This window comes from Chlorocebus sabaeus, chromosome 26, assembly GCF_047675955.1.
Source record: "Chlorocebus sabaeus isolate Y175 chromosome 26, mChlSab1.0.hap1, whole genome shotgun sequence".
NCBI lineage: Eukaryota > Metazoa > Chordata > Mammalia > Primates > Cercopithecidae > Chlorocebus > Chlorocebus sabaeus.
This window is the reverse complement of record NC_132929.1, coordinates 38,231,943-38,246,707: the sequence shown is the minus strand read 5'-3', so window position 1 is coordinate 38,246,707 and position 14,765 is coordinate 38,231,943. Positions and strand designations below refer to the sequence as shown.

The 14,765-nt window shown below is 38.9% G+C and overlaps 1 protein-coding gene across 4 annotated transcripts in view; it reads right to left on the bottom strand.

The window, feature by feature from the left end:
- The window catches only part of TLN2 (talin 2), a 451,144-nt gene that overhangs the window by 164,258 nt on the left and 272,121 nt on the right, over positions 1–14,765 (bottom strand). For all 4 annotated transcript variants that reach the window (XM_073012205.1, XM_008016371.3, XM_008016374.3 and 1 more), the window contains 2 exons: positions 2,219–2,282; positions 768–872 (listed from right to left, as the gene is read on the bottom strand). In XM_073012205.1, the coding sequence (XP_072868306.1) occupies positions 768–872; positions 2,219–2,282 (169 nt within the window). The remainder of the gene's footprint in view (positions 1–767; positions 873–2,218; positions 2,283–14,765) is intronic.

Sequence of the window (14,765 nt, the reverse complement as noted above, 5' to 3'; positions counted from 1 at the left end):
ACGGCTGGTTTGCCCCCACTTGCTGAAAGCAACACAAGAAGACTCACTGTAAGTCAGAGCTTTCTCCAGGGCCCAGGCGAGAGGCCAAAGGGGCCAAAGCAAAACAAGTAGAAATATGTGAAACCTAATAAGTTAGACAACTAAAGAGAGTATCATTTCCCTGAGGTTAGGAAAAGCAAAGGGGTAACAAAGATAACCAGAAGAGTTGTCGGTCAAGTGAAGATGACAGCCATCAAGGGCCAACCTGGGCTTGCTCACAGGTGCAATTTCAAAGACACGCCTCTTATCCTCTAGTAGGAAAACAGAAAATTCCCATGAAAACAGACCTGAAGGCTGTAAAATCCCAAGTTCTGTCTTAAAGTATACAAATTAAGCATCATATTTACTACATGAATTCGATTTGGTCTGCAGTGTTGAAGAGCCTTCACGTATTCCACAGGACTCTTGACAGTCATAAATGAAACATTGTCAGGAGAAGGAATACAAGGAAAAGTGAACTCACTTCTTCAGGGACTTTATAGCCCTGACAGTGATCTGAGCAAAGCCCAGCTGCCCAGGGGCTCCTGGACAGCAGGACTCACTCACCAGCCCACAGGTCATACCCCTCATGGCTGTGGTGCAGTTAAACGCAGGTCAGCACTAGCCAGATGTTCCACCCGCAAATGCTAGCAGGGTGAGCAGGACAAACCAGACTTAACAGCAAATGCTTGAACCAAAGAAAAAAGAAGTGGTCAAGGTGAACGCCCTCCCCATTCTGCCCGACTCACCTTCACCAGGAAGAAGGACACGCCATATGTGCGGAGGGACCGTGCGAGTTTGACGTACTTGACCTTGGCTTCTATCTCACTCATCTCTCCACAGTTCTTATGCTCCTGCAAAAGTGACAGTAGCCGGGAGCAGTTATTGCATCTCTGCCAGCAGAGAGAGGTGGTTACTGTATGTGGCGGACACAGTGGCTAGGAATGATCATTAAGTGATGTTTGTGTCTGAGACCCCTCCATGACACAGGCAACTGCTGACCAAGGATCAGAGCACACAGGAAGTTCTAACATAGGGATTTCAAACCAGAGTTTGAGCCCAAGTAGCCCACATTACTTCACAACTAAATGCGACAATTCATGCACACATGCAGTGTGGGGGGAACAGGGTCCATAACCGCAATCACATTTTCAAAGGACTCCACGTCCCAAATGGTTGAGGGCCAAGACTTTAAATGATACCAAGAAAAATGTTCTTCTCAGGAGAGGTGTCATTCTAATATCCATCCAAAATGTATTGGCTGGGTGTGGTGGCTCATGTCTATAATGCCAACACTTTGGGATCAAGGTGGGTGGATCATTGGAGATTAGGAGTTTGAGGCCAGCCTGGCCAACATGGTGAAACCCCATCTCCACTGAAAATACAAAAATTAGCCGGCTGGTGTGGCACATGCCTGTAATCCCAGCTACTTGGTAGGCTGAGGCACGAAAATCACTTGAACGGGGGCGGGGTAGGGGGTAGGGGATAGGGGGTAGGGGTGGGGGGTGGGGTACGGAGGTTGCAGTGAGCTGAGATCACCCCATTGCACTCCGTCTTGGCTCTGCTTCAAAAAAAAAAGTATAATTTTCTAAAGAATAGAGTAAATACATGCCTGTACACGACAGTACTCAGAAACAATACTGGAGAAAAGTATGTTTTATATGCACGAAATTTGTATTTTAATTTATATTTACATTTCAGGATCAAAGACGACTTTGGTATCTTGGATTCCTTAGAGTGTTGCACGCCAAAGTTTGTGTTAGGGCTTTTCTTACTGGTTGTGTAGACTGGACAAGTCTCTGATTTTTAGAATAATCCTGGATTTTTAAAAGGCGCCAATTTCCAAATTCCAGTTTCTAAAACCAAATCTCAGGACAAAGAGGCTACTTGTAGATCCTTCCTCAGTGCATGTTAACGGTCTATCACCTTGTTTCAATGTTACCAAGATAATGCCTTTGAAATTAAATGTGTGCACATTTTTCTCAGAAGGGCTAGGTAACCTTTAGCAAGAAAATATGGATTAAGATAATAAATCTGCCCAAAGTAGAACTGTCAGCTTCTTTACTCTTGAGTCAGTAATCATTTATTATATAAGAGTACAGGCACGAGGTATAAAACTATTATGCGCAGAGGCCCCCTCATACTAATAAATGAGGATGGGGAGTGAGGAGAATAATAAAGTTCTGTACATTTCCAATACCTGAAAGATCCTCTTTTCAGCTCCTCTCTGCTTGATATATTCTTTGGGCAGGAATTCCTTCAGACTAAGAGAGAGACATTTAAAAAGGAAAGGCATTTATCATGTTCTATGATGAGAAGCAAAGCAAAGACATTTAATAAAACTCACAGTTAACTCACTAAGTCTCCCAATATTTTACGGAGTAATTAATAACAGACTGCTACATCCTACGATGCACTTGAATAAGGACACGGACATAAAACTAGTATGATAGAAAAGGTCAAACTAACATATTTAAAGAAGAAAGAATTTCCAGGATCTATTGTGAAGTGAAAAAAAAAAATAAATAAATAAAAGAGCACAAGAGTATATAGTATGCTGCCTTTTGTAAGAAACGAAGGAGACACTTATTTTAAAAACATTATTTTCTATTGTCTACATATTTAAAAAAAATACAAAGATAAACCTAGTTCTAATAAAAATGGTTCTCCATGGAAGAGGGGAAAAACAAGGAGAAGGGAACAAGGATGGAAACTAAACTTCTGTATTTCTTGTATTATAGTTTTCACTTTAGAACCACATGAAATTGCAAAAAAAAAAAAAAAAAAAAGCAACATCTAAAAATCTAAAGCAAACTAAAACCATCTATCAAGTTGACAGCATAACTACAGGGAGAATAATTATGTCAAGTAACTTTGCAAAACAGTCTTTTGACTGTATATCCCTCGTAGGATATTATGGACAAAATAAACCATAGTAGACTTGTTAGTAAAAATATTAGTATTTCAAATTAACATCTACTTTCCCTCCTGTCTATAGATACACACACACAATAAAATTAGGATATTACATTATATATAAGTAGGATGTTATATATAATTAGGATAAAGAAAATGAGTAATTATGGTTGTTGTTAGGAACCAAGTTTTTCAGCATAAAATAGATAAAAATAAACAAAATGCAAAAAGACTTGGCTAAACATTCTGCATCTTTTATTTGAACTGGAAATACCGGCCTGAGTACGTGATTCATTTTTCTTTTCCAGAAAAACATTTTCTAGCTACGTCCCCTTTAAAGGCCAGGAGCAAGAACAACCTGATGGCACCCTGTGCCCCCGCCACCCCTGCTGGTGCCTAGGCCAGGTGGTCTTCTAAATACCATTTCCACTAAAAGGAACCAAGTCTCAGATAAATCACTGATTCTCGGTCTGAGGCAGGAAATGTATAAAATGTTCCTGGGACTTCTTGTGGCTTGAATCAAGGAAGTTACCAAGATAATACTGGAGCCAGTATCAATGACTTCCCATTAGCCAAAAATTGGATGATTTAAAACTGTATATTGAAAAAGAGAGAACAAAATAATAAACCCATCCATCCAGCCTTGACGGTTATCAACTCATGGTCAATCATGACTCATCTATTTCCCCATCCCACTGACCTCCCCTGGATTATTCCGAAGCAAATCCCAGACATCATATAATTAATACCATGTGATGGGACAATTTAAGCATCAGAAAAAGGATGACTGCACTAAGTTAAAGCGCAGATATTTAATACCTACAAAGATTTTTTTAAAAAATCATTGGTCACCTTAAGAGACTACTATGGTCCCAACTCGTACTGAAAATTATAAATCAGGGGAAAGAAACAAATATTTATTCTGATGTTTCCAAATGTTGATGAGGGCAAGAATCACAGCTAATAAATGTAGAAAAAATAAAAGAAGTCCAAAATCATCATTATACAACTCTTACTGAAATAACTGATAGATCAAAGCAAATTTCAATGACTGTAAGACAAAAAAATAACAAGTTGATCGGGAACTTTTTAACAGATTGATCGCTCTGATAACATCTAAACCCAATGATCAATTTTAATATTAATCAAAGTAGGATAACCAGATAATATATGTCTCCCAACTGATACAAAAGGAAGTATACAGCACCACCTAGGAAGTATTCTTGGCAATAAAGAATAAGTAAATATATAATTGAAACTTAATTTAATTGAGTCCCTAAATCTAAATAACGGTTTACAAAAAGAATAGGGGAACATGTTCAATGATACCATCAGGATACAATTAGCCAAACCCAAACACAAGAAATTCTATGAAAATAACTTAACTTCTTCAAAAATAAATAGTTTGGTAGTAGTGGTGAAAAGGAGGGCATAATAATAAACTAAAAGAGATATAAGAAATATATTTACTACAAAGCTCTAGTAACAAAGACAGTGCAGTAATGATATAAGAACAGATACATACGTCAATAGAACAGAACTGACAGTCCAGAAATTAACCCTCACCTTTATAGTCAACTGATTTTCAACAAGGGTTCCAAGACAATTCAGTGGGGAAAGAATACATTTTTAAACAACTGGTGCTGGGACAACAGGATGTTCACATGCAAAAGACAGAAATTGAACCCCATACCTCATACTATACACTAGAATTAACTCAAAATCTATGATAGACCTACATGTAATAGCTAAATCTATAAAACTCTCAAAAGAAGATACAGGAGTAAATCTTTACGACCTTGATTTAGGCAAAGAGTTTTTAGATATAATACCAAAAGCACAAGTAGTAAAAGAAAAAAAAAAAGGACTATTTCGAAATTATAAACTTTTAAATCGCAAATACCACCATCAAGAAAGTGAAAATACAATCCATAGAATGGGGGAAAATATTTGCAAATTATTTATGAGGAAAGTGCAATATATTACAATATATGCAGAATATATAAAAAACCTTTAACTGATCATGAAAAGACAAACAATTAAAAACGGGCAGAGGACATGAACAGACATTTCTCCAAAGAAGAGATACAAATGGCCAATAGGCACATGAAAATATGTTCAACATTATTAGCCACTAGGAAAATGCAAAAAAAACCACAATGTGATACCAATACATACCCACTAGGAGGGCTACAATAAAAAAGATGGACAACAGCAAGTGTTGGCAAAGGCATAGAGAAACTGGAACCCTCATACACTGCTGGTGGGAATGTAAAACGGTACAGCTGCTGTAAAAAAAAAGTTTGATAGTTCCTTAAAATATTATGCAGCAATTCTACTCCTTGATATATGCCCAGAAAAAAATGAGAACACTTCCACCCAAAAACTTGCACACAAATGTTCACAGCAGCATTATTAATGAGAGCCAAAAGATGAAAATAACTCAAAAGTCCATCAACTAATGGATAAAATGTGGTTTCTCCATACAATGGAAAATCATTTGGATCTAAAGGAAGTACCGAAATATGCTACAACATGGAAACACTGTGCTAAGGGGAAGAAGCCAGTCACGAAGGAAAAGTTGTATGATTTCACTAATAAGAAAAAAAGAGAGATTCCAAGTTCGTCAGCAGGAGGGATCTAAGAAATATCTAATCTGCAGCAGCTTAGACATTAAAATTATCATTAAGCAACTTCATGGACAAAAATGAACGATTCAGAGAGAGCTGGAAGGCACCAACATCACACAAGAGGAAGCTGAGTTTCAGAGAGGTAAAGACTTAGCTGAAGGCACAGGACTTGTGAGTAAGTAGCAGAGATCCTCTGACCTCCCAGAACAAGAGTGGGTCCACCTGAACACACAGCTGCTTCAGGCTGTCTCAGGGGCCCACTTAAAATAAGGAAGTGGTATCATGAGAGAACTGTTGCTACCAGCCTCTAGGTCACAGTGGCTCCTACATCAGCAACAGAGACGCGGTTAAGGGTAGCAAAAGCGCCCAAAAAGGGCTCCACGTCAAGCCCTCTCAGAGCAATGATTGTCACTAGAAGAATACCAGATGGTAGTGTCCAGGCGACCAGCAGGGTAGAATATGCTGACCATCTATGGCAAGAAAGTCCTGTACTGCAGCAACCTCCCTTCTTTCAAACTCCGCCAAACCAGCCCATCTGAATCTGCCTCCTATGCAGTCTTCAGGAGTTACTGAAAACAACATCAGAAGGTGCACTAGAGGTGTGACCCCTGAGGTCTCAAGAATTGGTTTGTGGGGAATTTAAAAACCATTTTAAGATATGAATGGTGTGTGCATGTGTGTGGCGTGTATTTTCCCCAGTAAAATCAGCCATGTGCGCCACTTCAGCACAAAGCAGGAGGGAGCAGGCAGGGTGTCATCAAGGCCTGCCAGCCAGCAGCACGGTAGTTCCAGCTCAGTTGTTGTTTTGATTACCAAACCTGAGTCTGGAAGGCTCCTAACATCTGGGACATGTATATAAGTGCAATCTGTCAGCCTTGTCGGAGAAAAAAATGGGTCAGACTGTCAAACCTGTTTGGAAATATTCCTAACTAAGCAAGTTCTGGCCAAGCAAAATCCCTCCTACTGTCTCCTTAAATGTTCTCACCTTAAAAGGGCAGCCATCTACAAACTGTGCATTGAGAACTCACTTCTCTGCCAAACTCTACTGCCAGCCTTTTAAGCATGGCCCTTTCTGAATGCAGTCATAATAACAGTAAAGTCAGTACACTAATCTCTAGTAGACTCTCTAAGATCCATGAGAGGTTGAAAGTTTGCAGCCAACAGACTCCTCTCTCACAAACCCCGACTTCTTTTCTGGTCAAGTGCACTGTATTTGTTCTCCAGTTTGTTGCAGCTGCCAGGATAGCACATGATTATGTGACATACTGACATAGCCCATGAGCTGCTGAAATAGTACAAAAATTGAGCTACTGCATTCTTCCTAAAGGTAATAGTCATAAAATGTATTAAATGACATATAGATGAGACAACTGTTAAATACTGAAAAGGAAAAATATCATGGAAATCTATTCTGTCCTCAGATTGCTTCATGGTTGTCTTTAAATTCCCTCACAGATTATGCATTATGCATGGTTCATGCAAGACACTGTAGAAATCCAATCAGGAGATTCACACAAGAAAAAACCTTAGCCCTACATCAAAACACTAGCCACACATGCATAAGTTCAAAGTTAGAATAATGGGTTTCATGCGGTAGATGTCACCTGTTATGATTCTACATTTTAAATGACTTTTTGGATTATCCAACTAATAGTCCAAACCAGATGGAGAGAGAGTGTTTCTGCAATTAAAACAGCTGCCATGTACTGAAGGCTAAACCCTGTTTCAGGTGCTTTACAAGCACTAGCAGATTAACTGAGTACTGACAAAAGCCATGGGAAGCCAAGACCCCATTCTACACACAGACTCTGAGGCTCAGTGATGCTAAGTTGCCCAGGGCCACAGCCCACATGCTGTCTCATCCGTGGGCACTGGGGACCATACTCTGGGCCACCACAGACCCTGACCCAAGTTACCCTTTAGTCAAACAACATCCCACGTGATCAGTATTTCAGACTCTGTGGAATAAGATAATAATCAGATTATGATAATGAAGACCAGGTGGTAGCCATTGAGTTTTATAGAAATGCCCAGAAGCCGGTGGAATCAGGGAAGGGGAATTTAACACATTTAGGGGAGCAGGATCTGAATTCAAATACAGATGTCACCAAAACCTCATTTTCTGCTTTTTGAAGGATGAGATGCAATTTTGTTATTTTATTGTACATACTTAAACTATACAATGTGATGTTTTCATATAATATACATAGTGAGAGAATTTCTACAGTCAAGCAAATTAACATATCCATCATCTCACAGTTTTTATGTGTGGGGTAAAAGTACCTAAAATTTACTCTTTGTAAATTTCCAGTATACAATACTATCAACTATAGCCCTCATGCTGTATATAAGGAACATCAGGCCTCTAGACTTATTTATCCTACGTAACTGAGCATCTGTACCCTTTGACCACTATCTCCCCATTTCCCCACCCTCAGTAACCACTTTCCTACTCTCTGTTTCTATGTATTTGAGTTCTTATGTTTTAAGGTTCCACATATGAGTGACACCACACAGTATTTTCATTTCTGTGTGTGGCTTATTTCACTCAGAGGACATAATAATGTCCTTTAGGTCCATCCATGTTGTCACAAATGGCAGCATCTCCATTGTTAAGGCTAAATATTATTCCATTGTGTGTACATAATCAAACCTCATTTTCTTATGTAAAATTTAAGCTGCCTCTACAAGTAATTCCAAAAGAGAAGTTTCAAAGATGTTTCCTAGTCTGGCTGTAAGTTACAAGTACACAGTGAGGCAGCTATGATTTGGGGAAACGTAAACTGCCTCTTATCTGTCCCAGGGCTGCCATCAAGTCACTGCATGACCACAGGGAAGTCACCGTTTCTCTAAGTTGGTTTTTATCACTTGAAAAGCAGAGGTTTCCAACCTATGAGTGTTATCGCTCATATGAATTGAAAATAAGGGATGATGCCTCTTTTGTGAGAGCTGAGAGAATCCATATGAACATACAAACAAAGCAGCGGAGTGTCCACTCAGCACAGGGTGCAGGAACAGAGGGGAGGGATGGTGGAGGTACAATAGGGACAGCATCACCCAAAGGATGCTGGAACACCCAGGATCCTGACTCCAACCTTGATGTTGAATCACCAAATGATTAACAACAACATGCCAAATCTGGTATCACATAAGGTTCTCAGAGTGTGGCCCCAGGAGCAGCAGCAGCAGCAGCACCTGGGAATGTGACAGAAATGCCAGTGTTCAGGCTTCACCCCACACCTGCTGGAAAAGAGGCTCTGGGGGTGAGGCCCGGCATCTTTAAAAAAGCCCTTTAGATAATTCTGATCAGATGAAGTTGGAGAACCACTGACACAGTGGGCTGAAAGCTCAAATTACAGATTCAGACACACTTGGATTTGAATCCAGACTCAAAGGTCAAAATGTCTGCAACTGCGAGTAGCAGTTAAGTTCTGGTTAGGTAAGGTGATAATACAGGTGGAGGGAAGCACTGAGTGAGCTGGGAAACGCTCAGAATGGCAAGAAAAAGTGGAAAAGGAAAACAGCTTGTTAGTCAGTTTGTGCTGCTGCAAAAGAATACCACAGACTGGGTAATGACCGGTCTTTTAATTATATTTAATTATACTTAATTCTATAATTTATAATTCAATTATAAAGAACAGGAAATTTATTTCTGCACAGTTCTGGAGGCTGGGAAGTCCAAGGTCAAGGCACTGGCAGGTTCAGCTGTCTGGTACAGGTGGCATCCTCTGGGGAGGGGAGAAAGGCTGTGTCCTCACAAGGCAAAGGAGCAGAAGAGCAAGCTAGCTGAATGCTGCGTGAAGCTTCTTTTTTAAGGGCCTTAATCCCATTCATGAGGGAAAGGTTCTCATGACCTAATCATGTCTTGAGGCCCCACCTCTTAGCGCTATCACTTTGGCAACACCCAAATTTTGGAAAGAACACATTCAAACCACAGCAGCACGGCAGAAACATAGGAAATGCGTTTGAAGTCCTATCTTGGTCACACAGCAGTTCTGCTATCCTGAACCAATCCAAATGTCCTCTAATATAAGGACACGCCACTGCCCAGGAACTCAGAGACAGCGCAGGGCTGGATACCTTCAGCAGTTCCTGCTTTGAAAGTTCTGGAGTTTCAAAGTAGTTAGGGAGATAGGCACCAACCTCAGAAGACAGCGAGGAGGAAACAATACAGACACTACTGAATGTTCGCTACCTCCGAAACTGAGAGGATAGGAGAGCTCCGGGCTGTCAGAAACACAAGACAGAAGTTCACAGGGAGGAAGTACACAAGTGGCTTTTTACTGCATTTTACTTTTAATTTAGTGGGAGGATGGTGGTGAAGAATATAATGTAAGAGAGCTGATGAAAACAGAGGTTGAAATGCCAGATTTCTGGTTAGTTTGGAAACCGAGAATCAAGGGCCAAATTATTCTGACAAAAGCACACAGATGACCAACTCCAGAGGAGGAATATGTGTTTGAACAGAGGCCAAGTGAAAAACTGGTTTAAGACCTCCTACTGGGTCAAAAGCTTTGCTTGTTGACAGTAGAATTATCTTGAGTTTGTGGGGGAAAATTTCCAAGTCCACTGTGAATTCTTTCTCAACAAAGATTCATGTCCTGGGTCGCTTTGTTTTCCCAGTAAAATACTTCCGAGGAATTCCCAAACAGGAAGACGGGGCTGTGGGAGTCAAGGATGAGAGAGGTTTCCTAAGACTGTGACCTTCCTGCCCACTCTCAGCCCTTGGACCATTTCTTCCCGTAACACGCAGAGTCATGGAACCTTTCTGTCTGGCCTCCAGTGCCTACTACTTTTGCCTTTGCCACGTGTTAAATATCCAACTTTAGCGAATATAAGCTTTTATCACTTCAAGCCCAGATACTGCAACCATCTTTAAAAAAAAAAAAAAAAAAAGTTCAGTGAGCTGGGTATGCTGTTTCAAGCCTGTAATCCCAGTACTTTGGGAGGCTGAAGAGGGTGGATTGCTTGAACCCAGGAGTTCGAGACCAGCTTGGGCATCAAACTGGGGCCCCATACAAAAGTTAGCAGGCGTGGTGGTGCATTCTTGAAGTCCCAGCTACTTGAGAGGCTGAGGTGAGGGGACTGCTTGCGCCAGAGAGGTGGAGGCTGAGATGGCGCCACTGCACTCCAGCCTGGATGACAGAGTGAGACCTTGTCTCCAAAAAAAAAAAAAAAAAAGTTGAGTGTGAAACATTTCAAATTATAGAAAAGTATATGCTTTATAACTCATATACCTACCACCAAGGAGAAATACATGTTGGCATGTTGCCGTATCTGCTTTAAGATTGCTACTTCTCTTCTGTTACTAAAGTAGAGATTACAGAATTAGTGGAAGTCCCATATCCTTTCTTTTTTAGGTAGCCATTTATTTTATTTATTTATTTATTTATTTATTTATTTATTTATTTATTTATTTATTTTTGAGACGGAGTCTCGCTCTGTCGCCCAGGCTGGAGTGCAGTGGCCGGATCTCAGCTCACTGCAAGCTCCGCCTCCCGGGTTCGTGCAATTCTCCTGCCTCAGCCTCCCGAGCAGCTGGGACTACAGGCGCCCGCCACCTCGCCCGGCTTATTTTTTTGTATTTTTAGTAGAGACGGGGTTTCACCATGTTAGCCAGGATGGTCTCGATCTCCTGACCTTGTGATCCGCCCGTCTCGGCCTCCCAAAGTGCTGGGATTACAGGCTTGAGCCACTTTTAGCGGAGTTTCCCTCTTGTTGCCCAGGCTGGGTGCAATGATGCAATCTTGGCTCACTGCAACCTTCACCTCCCAGGTTCAAGTGATTCCCGTGCCTCAGCCTCCCGAGTAGCTGGGATTACAGGTATGCACCACCACGCCCGGCTAATTTTGTATTTGTAGTAGAGACAGGGTTTCTCCATGTTGGTCAGGATGGTCTTGAACTCCCCACCTCAGGTGATCCACCCACCTCAGCCTCCCAAAGTGCTGGAATTACAGGCGTGGGCCACTGTGCTTGGCTACCACTTTTTTGAAGTTAGTTTCCACAGATATTTTAATATCTTCTTATAACTCCTTGTGTCTATAAACAATAATACATCTAGTTTCTCTTTGTGTATATATTTTTAAATATAAAGATTCATATTCTGAAATACTTTGTTTCCTCTATAAAGAACCTTGGTGTCTTCACACATTTAAATGTATGCCCATCTGAGAGATATGAAATGCTCTATACCTTTTCATTTTGCATTTTCTGAATCACTTATTAAGTTAAACATCTTTTCATGTCTTTATAAGCCAACTACAGTTCCTTCTCTTTGAAGTACCTACTGATATCCTGGGTGATCTTTTTCTCAGATTTTTTTTTCTTTTTCATTATCTTCTGGATATTAATCTGATAGTATGCACTGCAGATATGTAAATTTCTTTTTCCAGTTTGGAGCTTTACTCTTGATGATGTCTTTTCCTAATAAGATATTTTAATTTTAATAAAGGTAGATTTATCAATCTTTTGAATTACAGTGTCACCTTATGACACTAATATAGTGTTTTAATTATTTTATCTTTATAAAAAATTGTAGTAGTTGTGAGTCCTTCATATATCTTCAATTAGCCTTTACCATTCTGGAGCCTTGACTAGTTCATATTAACTTTAAACAGCTTTATTGAGATGTCCATTTTAAGGATAAGTTTTCTCATTATTATGTAAGTGACTGGAATTGAACTGAGTCTATAAGTTTGGGTAGAAGTACTTTACCTGATATCAAGTCTTCCTACCCATTAACATAGCAATAGCATAGCATTTACTCAGACTGACTTTGATGCTCTTCAAAAAGCTTTTATCATTTTATTGGTGAGATCTTGGAGATCACTGGATAGCTGTCTTCCTAGGTAAATTATACTCTTTGTAACTACTATAAAAGGTAATTCCCTTTTATCAATTATATTTCCTCTTTGTTGATTTGTATGGGAATACTATTTGCTATTATACATTGATTTTCTTTTTTTCCTAAAGACCTTGCTTAAAAGTCTTGTCAATTCCAGCAAGGTTCTCTGTAGACTGACTATCTATGTAGATAATCCTATCACCTGCAACTAATGACAGTTTCGTTTATCTAATCCTGATATGGTTTAGTTGTTTTTCTTTCCTTATTGCACTCATTAGGATATTTAGTATCATGTTGATAAGAAGCATTGATAGCAGGCATCCTTCTGGACATTAAAGGGAATTAATATTAAACTATTAATTATCATACTTGTTTAGACCAAGAAGGTTTTCATGAATTTCTGGCATGCCATGAAGTTTTTCTTTTTGTCATCAAGATTATTTCATTTTATCAAATTCTTTCTCTCCAGCAATTAAGACAATCATAGTGTTTTTTTTTAAAAAATCTAACATGGTAAACTACAGAAACACGTTTTCTACTGTTAAGATGTGTCTCTTGGTATTCCATTCTAAAATGTCAAGTTCTCTCTCAGTCCCTAAAATACACAAACTCCCTACTCCCCTTTTCTGCTTTTTTATCTTGGCATTCAGTATCATTAATATATTATGTATTTTACCTACTTATTAGTTCTCATCTGCCTTTCTGCACTAGAATTTAAGTTCCCTGAGGGCAGAAATGTTTGACTGTGTTTTCCACTGCTGGATCTCCAGTAGCCTAGTGTCTACCACGTAGAAGGCACTCAACAAATTATTTGTTAAATAAATGAATTTTGCCTCCTTTAAAGAAACACCACTTAGTTCTAACTTGCACTTACGCATGAACATATGTCATGTTGGACTTAGTTAATACTTAACTTTTCTGAGCAAGACATCTATATTCAATTTAAAAGCTTTCTATTGTCTGTATTCATTTTGGTATTACAGTTCTGCTAGTCTCAAATTAAGGTGAAGACCTTTACTTTTTTATTTTCTGAAATAACCTGGGCCTAGTGTTTATTTTGTTGTTTTTTGATTGGTATATTTTAAACTGGTAAGTCAATTTCTTTCAAGATTATAGATTTATTTCAATTTTCTAATTATCCATTTTTTCTAAATTTTCCTAGTTTATCACATTCTCCACTGCTTTTTAATATCTCTTTACCTTATTTTGCCTTTTTCTTCTTTTGTTTTTCTTGATCACATTTACCCAAGGTTTATCAAGTTTTTCAAAGAACCAGCTTTTGGTTTTATTGATTCTCTGTGGTTTTTATTTCATTATTTTCTTTTAAATATTTTCTTTCTTCTATTTTGATCTTGTTCTACTAATCATTCACTGAGGGAACTATGTTAAATTACTTCACTAAAATTGCATATCTGAAATTATTGCAATACAGTCTATTTTTCCTTTATATACATTTAAGGCAGTGTTAGGCACATATACAGGTTCACAATTATTTAGTATCCTGATAAATCTCGACTTATGCTTTGTTTGCCTTAGAGTCTATTTTGTGTACTTTAAGTAGAAATTTCCTGGCATATCAGTTTCAATGCATTTAAACTTTCCTCTGTCATTCTCTCTGTTCTTTGTCTAAAAGTGTGTCTTTCAGAGATAATATAGACCTGCACTTAAAAAAAAAATTCCATTCAATGAGAATCTCTGTTTATTAATTGCTGCATTTCATTTACTTACCTTTGGTATGATACCTAATATATTTACAAGTGTTTACCATATCTTATTCCAGACCTTCTTTTCACTTTGTTTCCATAAGCTACCCTGCACATCTCCTATTTTAATGGTCAAGCTATCTGCATTTCTTCCCTCCTACCCCTACTGGCTTGAAAGCTATACAGATTATTTCTTCTTGTTTGTTTTGACCAGTAATTAAAATTTTATTGAAGAACTTGTGAGATCTGGTTTCTTTCACTGTTTCCATATAGAGTCTATCTATATTCTCTCAGGCTATCTTCATTTTTTTCCCAACAATTTTATTATGAAAAATTCCAAACATAGCACAATGTTGAAAAAATTGTGTATTGAACATTCTATATCTGTCACCTAGTCACCTTCAATTTTATCAAGTATACTTGATTTAAGATCTGAAGTTTACCAGTAACTCTCATCTTCTCCAATAAAATATAGTCTATAGAAGGCTTTTACTCTGACCACGTCTTAAAGTTTTCCACAGTGTTTTTAAGGGTCTGGAAATGAGTCATTATTATGTTTTGTTGTTGCTGTTTTAAGAGTTAATTCTTGGCCGGGCGCGGTGGCTCAAGCAGCACTTTGGGAGGTCGAGACGGGTGGATCACGAGGTCAGGAGA